Source organism: Anoplophora glabripennis, unplaced genomic scaffold, assembly GCF_000390285.2.
Source record: "Anoplophora glabripennis isolate ALB-LARVAE unplaced genomic scaffold, Agla_2.0 scaffold51, whole genome shotgun sequence".
Lineage (NCBI taxonomy): Eukaryota > Metazoa > Arthropoda > Insecta > Coleoptera > Cerambycidae > Anoplophora > Anoplophora glabripennis.
The window spans coordinates 1603854-1617082 of record NW_019416324.1 but is presented as its reverse complement, the minus strand read 5'-3'; the positions used below and the strand labels follow the sequence as shown (position 1 = coordinate 1617082).

General features: G+C 40.8%; 1 protein-coding gene across 3 annotated transcripts in view; it reads right to left on the bottom strand.

Annotated features, from left to right (window-relative positions):
• Positions 1–238: 238 nt before the first annotated feature.
• The window catches only part of LOC108907648 (ryanodine receptor), a 31381-nt gene continuing 18390 nt past the window's right edge, over positions 239–13229 (bottom strand). For 2 of the 3 annotated variants that reach the window (XM_018711404.1, XM_018711406.1), the window contains 24 exons: positions 13058–13193; positions 12754–12999; positions 12194–12383; positions 11859–12132; positions 11501–11803; positions 11283–11441; positions 10990–11214; positions 9149–9261; positions 8489–8831; positions 7491–7812; positions 7347–7436; positions 7035–7293; positions 6608–6970; positions 6239–6557; positions 5987–6186; positions 5238–5624; positions 4676–4813; positions 4374–4620; positions 3944–4314; positions 3728–3886; positions 3266–3605; positions 1350–1506; positions 1116–1281; positions 239–642 (listed from right to left, as the gene is read on the bottom strand). In XM_018711404.1, the coding sequence (XP_018566920.1) occupies positions 492–642; positions 1116–1281; positions 1350–1506; positions 3266–3605; positions 3728–3886; positions 3944–4314; positions 4374–4620; positions 4676–4813; positions 5238–5624; positions 5987–6186; positions 6239–6557; positions 6608–6970; positions 7035–7293; positions 7347–7436; positions 7491–7812; positions 8489–8831; positions 9149–9261; positions 10990–11214; positions 11283–11441; positions 11501–11803; positions 11859–12132; positions 12194–12383; positions 12754–12999; positions 13058–13193 (5658 nt within the window). In that variant the 3' untranslated portion in view covers positions 239–491. The remainder of the gene's footprint in view (positions 643–1115; positions 1282–1349; positions 1507–3265; positions 3606–3727; positions 3887–3943; positions 4315–4373; positions 4621–4675; positions 4814–5237; positions 5625–5986; positions 6187–6238; positions 6558–6607; positions 6971–7034; positions 7294–7346; positions 7437–7490; positions 7813–8488; positions 8832–9148; positions 9262–10989; positions 11215–11282; positions 11442–11500; positions 11804–11858; positions 12133–12193; positions 12384–12753; positions 13000–13057; positions 13194–13229) is intronic. The other variant, XM_018711405.2, reaches the window with a different exon arrangement.

Below are 13229 nucleotides of genomic sequence, written 5' to 3'. Positions count from 1 at the left end.
CATCACGAAAATATCGAAAATTTATCTCATCACTGACGCTTCCGGAAAAGTATCAAATATTTTGTCAGCGACACGCCCCCGGAAAGTATCAAAAGTTTTATAAATCAATGCGGGGATCGAAATTATTAGAATCATATACGAAATAAATCCAACAACAATAAAATATTTATTGTTTGAAATTGCACATACATTAAAAATGGCGCTAAATGGTATTAGCAGTATAATGTAAGGCATAAAATACTTGACAAATCCAACAAGTTTGTACTGCTATTCTCGTTTAAAACAGTTTTTACATTAAGCTTATTTACAGTGACATGCAAACAAACAAATATATATATCAACTAACCCTTAATGCTTTAAAATGTTTGCCATGTGTGGATATCCCAATATTCATCGAAAAACTAACACCTAAGACAAACCTTAGAAAATTTGAGCGTTAGACGAAAATATCAAATAGGCCGGATTAATTACGTTCTTCTGAAAGCTTATATTTAATTGCCACCGTCGTCCTCGTACTGCTTACGGAAGCAGTCTCCCACGGGGAAGAAGTCCCAGCACCTCTGCTGGTACATATTCCACACGTACGTTTCTTGACCCGTGTATTCTGTGTCCGGTTTGTTTATCAAGTGCATAAGGAAAAACCTGCAAGTTTTAATTGACATTTTATTTTAGGGAACTTAAAGGCAAAGTATACTGACAAAGAGTGACCTACGAATCTGTAGCTGCATTGAATTGTTTCACACCAAGTGAAATGATGTTGAGAGAAATAATGATCAAATTACACCTCCAATATCCAGTAAACAATGATAAACATGTCAAGCTTTCGGCACGGATTACTAAGATCACTTTCTGCTAGTAGGTACAATGTTATATCAGTAGGCACAATGCAACGCTTTGCGTCAGTAGGCACTGAGAGGCAATGACATTTAATGACACATAATTTGTAGGTTATCTCTCACCAGCAATTATCAAACTATGTCGATAGACATCCAAATACCTAAATTGTATGTCGGTCAGACAGAACGAGACATTTCAACCCATATCAACCGATGATACTATAAATTTACTTACGGTCGACCACATTACATAAAAACTAACAAAACGACATCACTTACATGTAATTCGCAAGGTTATGTTCCTGCTGCACGTGAGTATCGAACCCATGGGGAACCTTGTCGAAGTAGTCCTTCCCTATGCCGCAAATAAAGCAGTTGGACTCCATGTCCTCCTTGACGCTCTCGAGTTGATCACGAAGCTCGCCGAAAGCGTCAATGATCAAACCTGGAACAGTCCAAAGGTAATTTCTAAGTCGCTTAAACCCTCCTGGATATGGCGAGCGTTGCGTTTACCTTGAATGATGGCCAACAAGATGACGATAACGAAGAAGAAGAACGTGATGTCAAACATGATGCGGTAAACTTCGTAGTCGTCGCCGTCTGGCGGCTCGATTTCGTCGCCTATACCTCCGCCAGCTCTCACACCCTTGTAGAGGTGGAAAACAAAGCACTGGGAACAGAATGAGATTATCTATCGTTTTCGATTTGAAAAATAGAAACATTTTTTAAATGACCATAAATATAAAAAAGGAATGACCCTCCAAATTTTAAAACAAAATTAAGTTTCGTCCTGTCCTCTACCGAGCACAAATCATAAAAATAATGAATCCGCCGGTATATTATAGATTTTGCGTATGTTATGAAATTGTGTCAGTTCTCCCGAATTTGTATGCCAAACGACTCCCTAACCGAGCGAGCTCACCCTCTCCCTCGGGGATATATATATACATATGTATATAAGAGTAGTTCAAATGACCCCTTGGTATACAGACTGTTACAAATTCGCTTCTCACTACAGGGATCTCGGAAACGTTAAGAGGTATGAAGTAGCTTAAATGGGGGTAAAGTTGCGTAATCAGGGAACCAACATTATGCCTCTAAAAAATCAAGGCTAACATGATTAGTTTTCGAAATATTTGAAAAAAAAACGAAATTTTGGAAATCCGTTTTTGTTTCATTTCAGCCTTGCTTGAGGTGATATTGAAAAAAGAACACTTTCTCCTGGCAAATTTTTGTATGTAACGTTTCGTCTCTCCAGGACCATCATCAACTTCATTTTTTTAAATATGACCCTAGAAATTTTATTCCATTTTTTGCAAGCCTTCATGACCCCCAATACTGTACTGCTTCAGCCTGAACCAGATTCAGACGTTTTGTCTCGAAAAATTCATCTTCATTGTATTCGTTCCAAATTTATCTAAATTTTTTATTTAGATTTCTTTGTTTATTGAATTATCATACACTGTACGTGTCGTTAGACCCTGTGAAATCCATCTAGTTATTTAAACTATTACCATGCGAAAAATTTAATAAAATTTCCAGGGTCGTATTTAAAAAAATTAAGTTGATGATGGTTCTGGAGAGACGAAACGTTACATACAAAAATTGATTATGCCATTCGATAGAGGGCAAAAAGCGGCCATGAGAAAGTTTTCTTCTTTTTTCAATAGCACCTCAAACAAGGATGAAATTAAACAAACACGGATTTCCAAAATTTCGTTTTTTTTTAAATATTTCGAAAACTAATCATGTTAGCTTTGATTTTTTGCCCCCATTTAAGCTACTTCGTACCTCTTACCATTTCCGAGATCCCCGTAGTGTGAAGCAAATTTTCTAATAGCCTGTATACCAAGGGGTCATTTGAACTACTCTTACAAACGAGGCTGAAATGAAACAAAAACGGACTTCCAAGATTTCGGTTTTTTTCAAATATTTCGAAAACTAGTCATGTCAGCCTTGATTTTTTAGAGGCATAATGTTGGTCCCCTGATTCCGCAACTTTGCCCCCATTTAAGCTACTTCGTACCTCTTACTGTTTCCGAGATCCCTGTAGTGAGAAGCGAATTTGTAAGAGCCTGTATAAGAGTAGTTCAAATGACCCTTTGGAAATGTTCAGATAAGGACAAGTATTTTTATTTTTTGGGTTTCGGGGGCAAGGTAAAATTTTGTCCCATCATTCCGTGACATTTTTTTCACTTCTTAACACCTGAAATCTAAGGTTTGGACCTTTTTTTTACACAAAAAACGTTTCGCACATGTTTTTTTATATTTTATTTTAAATATTGAGACATTGTGAAAAAAGCCAGAAATTTAAAGATCAGAGCAACTGACTTGAAAATAATAAAAAAAAACTTTCTAACATTTCGTAAAAAAATCAAACGTTAATGGCACCATATAAAAAATACATTTCAACAAACAAATGCACTCACCGTTAACATATCGTGACATTTCTTGTCGACCTCCTCGTCCTCTTCTTGCACGTAGAACTTCCTGAAGAAATTGAAGGCGATCACCGTGTAGATGTACACGATAATGGTCAGTAGCATCACGGTGAGCACCAGCTGCTTCCCGTTGTGAGTTACCGACTGCAGGATGGTACGCAGGGTCTTGAAACCAACGGCCACGTCGAGCAAATGGGCGGCGAAGAAGAAATTGTTAAAGTTCCCGAGGATGGAGAAGGTGAAATACCAGAGGGAGTACAGGAAGGAGTTGTCCGTGATCGTAACGCCCGATTTCCAGATTTGGTAACGCCAGTCGATGTTGATGATCCTGGAAATTTGTAGAAATCGTACAGGGTGTAAGTTTTTCCAGAGGAAATTAGTTTTTTTATCAGTTCGGTGGGCAGGTATGAAAATTACGAGCAAAAGTTAAAAAAAAAATCGATTACTTACAGAGATATGAGGCTCTTCTTTTCGTCCGAATCCTGCTGCTGGAAGGACGTCTTTTCCATCCCCAAGAGATTGCTTATTGATTCGAAATCGTAGGTCTCGCTATACTTCTGCCTAACCTTCTTCTTCACAAACTTATCCCAGTAGTTCACCGGGAACGACCTGGAACCGACGTTTGTTACATTCAGAACTCATTCAAATGAAATTTAAAAAAATTACTTCGCAGATATAACCAGTTTGTCCCAGTGCGATTTCAGGTCGTCGTCCTCGGGCTGCTCCGCGATGTACAACCCCTCGAATTCCAGACGTCTGGCGATTTCCTTTTCCCTCTTGAATATAGCCAGGGGCACTTTCAGGTGGTAGTAGGCTATGAGCATCGCGAGAGAAACGATCGAATGCAGCAACGCGGCCAACCTCATGACGTGCGCCATATAGTAGAAGTCCTCGTCCACGTGTACCAGCTCCAACGGATCCTCTTCCTCTTCCGAACTTCCCGAACCGGAACCGCTCCCGCCGTCGGCCGAACCTTCCACGATATCCGCCACACCTTTGCTACCGCTGCCGCTAACGTCGTCCGTCAGGTTGGACACCTAAGAGGAAATATCTTGTAAAACCGGCTAAATGCGACGAAACGAACAATCTCGCTCACCTTATAGAAGAGCAACATGAAATTAATACAGAACGCCAACACCAGAGCCACGTACTTCAAGTTGTAAAAGTTCCGAGCGAGGAAGGAAACGGCGCGGTGGCCGTAGGCCGCAAAGTTGATCTGCGACATAGCCGACGGCTCGTTGGTGTGCACCTGTTTGCTTTCCGTTTCGATGGCTTGCATCGCCGCTTGCTGGGCCGCCTGGGCTTCCACCTTTTCTTGTTGCGCCCTCTTCGCTTGTTCGCCACTGGAAAAATCGAACAATAAAAAGTTAAGCATTAGAAAGTTAGCCGATCAATTACCCAAGGAGATCGGACAATGATAACGGTTGTTCTGGCGTTTCTGCTTCCGGATGTTCTCCCGCTTCCTCTGGAGTGGTCTCGCCATCGCCCGACGAAGGTTGGCTGCCGGATGGTGATTCGTGTGCTGCCATCTTGTATCTAATAAAAAAATAATAAAAATATACAAAACAAATACATAATTCAATGGTTAACTTAAATATTCAAAATTAGAAAAGTGGATCATTAAATTGCAGCGAATAAGTCTCACTCCGAGTGACCTACTGCCCAGTAGGCAAATTTTGTACTGATATTGCAGGAAACAACTACTCTGCGGACTAATGCCCTGACCGGCACTGAATATACCTGCAGCGTCTAGAAAACCGATAGGATCATTCATCAGCGGAACCACCAGCCATATACTGGTTTGGAAATTATTAGTAGTATCAGTTGATGAATAAACTATTTACTAGATATTCTGGATATAATTTAATGCTGGTCAAAGTATTAGTCGGCAGAGTAGTTGTCTCCTGCAATATCATCGGTTAAGAAGGTTACATCATTCCAATGGTTTCAGGAAACTTACTGCCCGTTATCCTCCTTCGTTATGTCCAACCCAAACGCCTGCATCTGCGTACTCTGCTCCTCCGTTGACGGTAGCGAGGGCAACACCCTCATCGGTCCAACTTTCACCTCGTGCGCGATCTGAATAACCGGTTCCTCCACTGTGGGTCCCCTCATCAGAGACATCAGAACGCCCAGTATATACTTTATAACCACTGCCACGCCGAATCCCGAATAATAGAAGGCGTAAAATATCATCTTGAAGAAACCGATGAACAACTCGGGGATGGTCATCTGTTGCATCTCCGCGATCTTGTGCTTAATATTGGACGGACTTAGAGAGGACAGTCCGTAATATATGCCGTCTTTCAGTGCGTTGTAAGTTCTCCGGATCGGATCTTTGGCAGCCCTGAAGGAGAGGCGCATAATCAAAAATAAGTACAAGCGGATTAGCCACACATACACACACACGAATCCATTTCTGATATCACGTGTAACACCTAAAATGTGAAAATAATAACAGGTGTTTTCCACTTATACGCTTATGACGAGCGCTGACAATGCCTCAGCTGAAAAATGAAACAGAACAAGTCAAACGTGCAGTCTCAGATATCTCTCTTTTTGCACACAATAAGTGATTTATAACAGTAGAACGTCTCCAGGTCCTGCAGGTGAATATATTATTGGAACGCTATGCAAAACGAACAGCACATTACAATTTTTATGAAGACAAAATTAAGAAGTAGTAAAAATTTTACATTTTACACTCACCTATCTTCATCCTCGTCCGTTATATAACTGTAACTAGTCGCCCGCGTAGGTCCACCGCCTCCGGACTCCTCGACGGCCATCAGACCGCTCGCGTGTTGCATTTCAAAGATGGCGTCCTCGCAGAAATTAATGAAGGCCTCCAGTTTCTCCTTGTCGCCACCCTCCGTCACGATGGAATAGAAGAAGGCCCGTTTAGATTCCTAGAAGTCCAAATACGTGAACGTCCCGCGCTACCGTCCCTTCCCCGCTTACCTTAATCTGAGGCTTCTCCCACTGCTCTATGTTCGACTCCTTGATCTCAAAGTACACCCTCTCTATGCGTTTGCTGCCGCCCATGATCTCGATACGTCCCAGGAACGGCTCGAAATAATTTAATACCGATCCGGCGGTCTCTAGGAACCTCGCCAGCCTGGGTTCGTTCGGCATGTGCTCCGAGAGGTTCGTCAGGAGCACGGCTAAGTTGAAACCGATCTCCTTCGCCGGTTCGTGGAAGCGATCGATGAAACCGAGGTAGTCCAGCTTGCCGTCGTGGTTCGTCTCGCAACAAGCCAGCAGGAATTCTATTTCTTCCCTGAAACGGAGCCGTCAGTATTTATCGATAATTTAATTTGACACGCTTACGGCGTATAACTCTTCTGTTGCTCCATCTTCTCCTTGAAATCTTTCGGGTACACCCAACCGTCGCTGTTGAGGTCGATTTCCTGGAAGGAAGCCGAGGAGGTCAGGTCTTTGAGCTTCAAGAACATGTCGAAGTATTTCAGGATCAGCTCGACGTTCCCGGCGCTCTCGACGAGGGTGTCCACCATCTGTTTCCCGATGGTGCCGTTGACGATGTTACCCTCGAGCATGGACAGCATCATGGTGATCATGTCCTTCTGGAGGTTGAGCAGCTCCTTGAGCAGGTCCACCTGGCTGGAGTGTTTCGAGAGTTTGTCTTGCATGTGAGAAAAGAGGAAGAGGAAACCTCCTACCGCGTCCCACAACCTGAAGACAAATAGGAATTTAATCGTATTTCTTTTTTTAGGTTCGAATTTCGACAACCGCCTACCTGGAATGTGCCAAGGCCTGTTGATTGAGGGTGCAAGGGCCTTGAATGACCTCTGTAAGGGTGTTGAAGACTTGACTCGCCACACCGATCGCCTTGAAAAAGTTGGCTTTGCCAGCGGGGTCTATCAGTTCTTTGCTGGAATAGTGCCAGTAAAAGTCCATTATGGACTCTTGGAGCCTCAACAGGTAATCCACGGTGCATATGACGACGTTGACTGTCGTTGTGTTACCCGCCTGAGTACGTAAATAATTTTGCCATTCTGGAAAGGAAAAAATTATTACGATGATCGACTTTCTTTCCTAAAAAACAGACCTAGATTGTGACCTTCGCACGTCAACTGGATAAATCGGAATAGGGCACACGTGAACTCTGCGTCGTGCATGTTCTTTTCTCCGGCGGCACCTAAAACCAAAAACAAATGAAACTCGAGTTGAAAAAAAATATTAATTCTGATACCCTCAGATCCTACTCCAAGGCCTTCGGCCTTAGTATTCCTCTCAAAAGCGTCAAGATCCAGCACGCTGCAGCTGTTCATCAAACCGGCGATGCTGGTGAAGAAGCCGACGTCTTTCTTCTCCTTCAGGTGATTCAACATGCCCATCTGTATGTCGAAGTTACCGCCACGTAGAATCGAGATGCCTAGTTCGAGGGTTTTCATAACCATCTCGGACGGGACGCCTTTACAAGCGGAAATGTGCAGCAGCACCATTTCCGCCACCCCCCTTGTGGCTAGGCGGGCCTGGTTGAAGAGCAACTTCTGTTTCTCCATTTCTTGCTCCTAAAGTACGAGTTGGAATATAGTCGCAACTAAATGAGAGCGACAAACTTACACATATAAATTACATAACGGACGTTCTCTTACCATTAATTTTCTCATTGTCCTCTTAGCAATTTAAAACAAAAATATTAAATAGTACCTTTGTCATTTTTTTATGTTACAAAAATATATAATGCTAGTTTGTAATCGTTCTCTAATAGTTTTAAAGAATATATTCGTGGCCTAATTTTATAGACCCTTCACGGATAATACGAATATATTCGTTTGCCTTTTGGTGTTGCAATCTCACCTGCAATCTTAAAACTATAGTGTGACGTAAAATATTCCATACAATTTTTTTAAAGTAGTCCGTTAAAAGTAGTTAGTTTAGTGTTGAGGTGGCTACAACATGTCAGATGGAGGCATTTATCAAATGATTGCATCTCGGATTTGAAAGAAAATTTCGATTCCACTAAAAATTATGATTCTCCATTTATGTTTTGACTTTTACCCGTTTGGCATGGTTAAGGTATAAACTAATGCAAAAAATTGAAGAGTCAAAAGAAATTTTTCCGTGATTTCTGAGAGACTGTACTTAGGTGAAAAATGGTCGTATCGGGAATAAAGCTTGATCGAGTATACATTTTGTAAATTATTCTAAAATGATTGCAAGGAAAAAACAATTCTCAAGACTTACATGAATCGAAGATCCGCCTTCTTCGCCCTCCCCCCCATCGCCTTCTTCCTCCCCCTCTTCCTCTTCCTCTCCACAGGACTTGGCGATTATTTCCGCGTAACCCATATACAACGGATCCTCCTGCAAAGCTCCGGACCTCTCAGTCATGGCACCCCTGCAGAAGGTGGTAACAAGTTGCGTGAGGGGATCCGGCTTCCCTTCTTCCTCTTCCCCCTCGTTCTTCTTCAATTCGGAGTCCTCAAAGCTCTGGGTGAGATCTTCGATCATCACTTCTTGCCCGACGTTCTCGTCTTGCAACCAGAAGTCGCGGTAGGTACGGATGAATATGTTTATGGCGCGATGCCTAGATGAGAAATAATTTATAAATTCTGACCCAAGGTGGTTTTCTGGTTATATTAGTATGTAACACACCTGCTTAGCTTATAAATAGGGGTCATTCTAAGGCAAGCCAAAGCAGCCCTTTTCCGGGCGGCTCCTAAAACTCTCTTCCAGCCGTCTCTGTTATTCTTTTTCTTACTCGCCTGTTAGTGGGGAAAGAACAACAAGAACAAACAAACGTTAAACATCGGAGAACGAGGGTGTGGATTAGTACATGTGTTAGAGTGTTAACGAACCAACTAAAATGACCAAAAAAAAAAAACAAAAAGCTACTCAACGCACCTTGGCAAACTGTGCAAAGAAGCTTGTCGGAAGCAAGAAAGTACTGCACGCTTCCTTTGGGTGGAAACCATGCTCCGGTAAACACCTTTCTGCTGTTGTTGCGGGTGATCGATCTAGTTCGCAACAAAAATTAAATGAATAATGTGCCAAATTAAACAAATGATAACGGAAGCATTTTCAACTAGGTACCAAAATTTCTTGATATTACAAAAAATTGTAATTGTAATTTGTACCGGTAAAAATAATCCAGAAAAGAATCTATAAAAAATAGTTTTTGTCTATTTACTACCGAACAAAGTACTAATTTTATTGCTGTAGGAAAAAAATTAAAATAAGCACAAACATATTATAATAATGCCGGAGAATTAATTTTCCTGTTAGTTCAAGCACTATTATAGAGAAGTTCTTACAGAAATTATTACCTGGAAAAAAAATGACTGTATTGGAAGTTTTTTGTTCTTTAAACTCGATCCAAAATGACGAACATGCCTAAAAAATTCTCAAGTTGCAAAAAACGGTCTTTCTAAAATTAAAAAACTGTAGCTCCCATCGAAAAGTTTTAAATGAGTTTTAAATTGTAGGTAAAAAGATCTATCAACCTATTTTCTGTAAATTTCGATTGCTTTGTTACTTTTTGATATATATCGAAAAAACCGTTATAAATCTTCTTTTTCCTCTTCTTCTATAACTCGTTTACATTTACGTTCTCATACTTGCTATTTACTGCAAGCATAGTTCGCGGTAAGCCAAAAAAAGTACTTTTTTGAAGAATTTAAAAATATTAATTATTTTTCGATATATCGATTTTTTGAAAAAATGGTGTTCTCGAAAATTGGCTAATCTTCTCAGCGGATGGCTCTACAGTAACGATTTTCGGTTTATTTTCTTCATAAAGAGTTGTATTACCATGCTGTTAAAAAATGTTGACTTTTTATTAATTTTAAGGATCAAGATGACTGAAAAAATAGCAATTTTTTTGTTTACGTTTTTTTTCAAATAACACAATTTTTACTTTATGACGACGTTTATAGAAAGAAATTGCTGAATTTTTTTCAAGAATTAAACAAAAAATGTTTCTCTATGTCTGTAGAAGACGCAATTAAAATTTTACAGCGATGCGCTAGATGGAGGTTAATGTTGAATACTTATATTTTCAAGAAAAAAAAAATAGAAATAGAAAGTAGAAAATTCTAGCAGTAGGGGTGCCAAACGTGAACTAAACCCCTTAAAACCGCACTGCACTGGATTCCCCGACAGGCATTGATTTATTACTTTGCATCGAATATTATTCTACTATAGCCGATTTTCAAGAGTGCCTTTTTTTTAATTATTTATCTCGAAAATATTTATTTTTTAATTTTTCAAAAATGTGCTTTTTACGTAAGTGTAAACGAGTTATAGAAGGAGATAAAAGACAAGGTTTTTAACGGTTTTTTCGATATACCTCGAAAAGTAACAAAGCAATCGCTACGTATAGAAAGTCAGTCGATGGATCTTTTTAAAACCTACAACTTTCTCGTTTAAAATTTTTCGATCGGAGCTATAGTTTTTTTAGTTAAGAAAAACCGTTCTTTGCAATTTTGAGTATTTTTTTAAAGAAGTTAATTTAAAATTTAATTCCCTATACGGTCATATTTTGTTTGTCCAGGTAATAATTTCTGCAAATTTAGGCCGTCAAAGAATGCTTGGACTTCATTTCTTAAAAATTATCGCTACCAATTCGTTAATTTTCTTCACAGTAAAACCTACTTTACTATCGACAAAAATAATCTGCTTAAAATTGATTAAATAAACAACAAAAAATATCAGAATAAGAGAAATTTTATTCAAAATTAACTTACCATGTGAAGCCCGTACAAGACTTTGCTCATCGCCACAATCCTGTCGACGGTCTCTTCCAATTGATTTTTGCCGTTATTGTCAACGGCAGTGATCGACACCGTCTTTTTGCTGCCGAGTTGACTGTACAAGTAATGTTGCCAAGACATTTCGTCCGCTGGATCGATCTTGTCGGGAAGCGTCAACTGGTTCTTGGCAAAGTCGATAATGTCGTATTCCGGCATTTTCTACAATCGGTACGTTCACGTTAAAATCGCCAAGATTGATTTAAAGGCATTTACAAAAATGTCGTTACCTTCAGGAAGCGATCTTTGCAGTGCTGAACGAGTTCCTGCTCGCGACCCGCGAACAGATTCAATCCCACCGGCAAGAGACGTTTCAGACAGGCGACCATGAGAGACGCTTGTATCTCCTTGTCTTTGTCCCGTTTCTTGTCACGGTGCTTTTTCTTTTTCTGAAAACACAAAATTAAACGATTACGTCCGTGTTAAAAAACGCATATTTCAACGATACCTTTCCAACGGTAGGTTGCGTCCCGTCGGGCACCACCGTCCTCCTGGTAGCCGTGGGCATAATCAGCACCATGTTATCAATTTCGTTCGCGGAAATGAAGTTCTGCTCCTCCCTTAGGAAGTACTGCGACTTGGACCAGATGTTGAAAATTTCCGCTACGTGATTGTATAAGTCTTCGGCTTCGGCAACGTTGTGCCTTAACCAGTGATTCCTTTGCAGGTCGACGTATTTTATTAACAGCGGATAAAACGAGTAGATGTCCCTGACCAAGAGGTGCCAGTCTTCCTGGATTTGCGTTTCGATCTGTAACAACAGATTTAATTATCGCAAATCCCGAAATTTATAAACAATCGTTTACTTGTGACGTATCGTCCGTTGAACTCTTGATGAATCCCCTCAAGCTCTCCTCCTTGTGGAACATGGCCTCGGTTCTTTTCTTAACCCTCTCCGCTAGAGGGAGGAACGGATCCTTGAGTAACTCCTCGCTGCTGTTGATGATAATCTGTTGGGTGTACGCGGCGATCCGGGTCATCCAAGGCGCGTTCTCGTTACCGATATTTTTCTTGATCAGTTTGAGCACGTTTTTCAATAACTGGTTCATATGTTCCGCAGTTACCATCGAAACGAGAGTTCTGAAACGGATTTTATTCGAAATCTGGCCGTTATGAAATCAAAGCAACCGTGTCAACTTACCCGCCTGTGGGACTGACGTTATCGGGTCCCTGCGACCACCAAAACGGCAAATAGGAGCACAGCATGGGCATAATAACGTCGATGACGTGTGGGGCGTCCGCGTAGGTTTTCTCGCTTTCGACGAACTGGTCCACCTCCGAGAGGATGGTGTCCAGAGTTGGCATGGAGTTCTCCATTCTTGCCATTATATCTACAACGGAAGATTATAAATAGTCGTATGGGGTGTCGCAATGAGACAAAATTGTATAACCTACAATACAAAAAAAAAAAAAATCGTACGGACGTAGATCCGCAAATGCTCCAATTTTGAGGTGCAAGTTCTAGTATTCTTTTAGGTGTCCCTATTTGTTTTAACTTTTCCCAGATTGATATTATGTAATTCACCGAAACTTGGTCAAGGTCACTGAGATTCACGAACTGAACACAGTGCTTTAAAAACAAACATTTTTTTATTGCAGCCAAATTAATAAAGCGCTAAATAACGAGGCTGTGGAAAGGCCTGCAGAATTTTCGGTGGAACATTGCAACATCGTATTAGACAGGAATTACATAAATCTTACCCTGCGCTTCCAATGAGTGGTCCGCTATGCGATTCAAGAGCGAAAACTGATTGTTCTTGTTCAAATGCGGCTCGAGAAAAGCGACCGGAAACGTTGAACTAAAGGCTCCCAAAGACGATCCTAGAGTGGGTTTGTATTTCTCCATCTCGGTCTTCAAGTATTTACGATCGTGCGTTAAATTGGGGTCCGTTCCCAGAATGTACAGAGCTTGTAGTATTTTATACGACGCCACCTGAATTTCGTCCACTGAAAAAAAAGTAGGGCACGTACTTTCGGCTGTTTTCCGTTAATAATCGTTACTTACACAGCAGGTCGCTGCCGTATTCGCAATTTGCCAAGTGGTCGAATAACGACGTAAGGACTGGAAGTACCACGGCGTTGACATAGAATAACGAGGTGGAAGTTTTCAGATGAGTTCCTCTTAGATGGCTGTACTTTCCCTGAAAAAAAAAAAAACAAAAACAGTTCTGCACCGT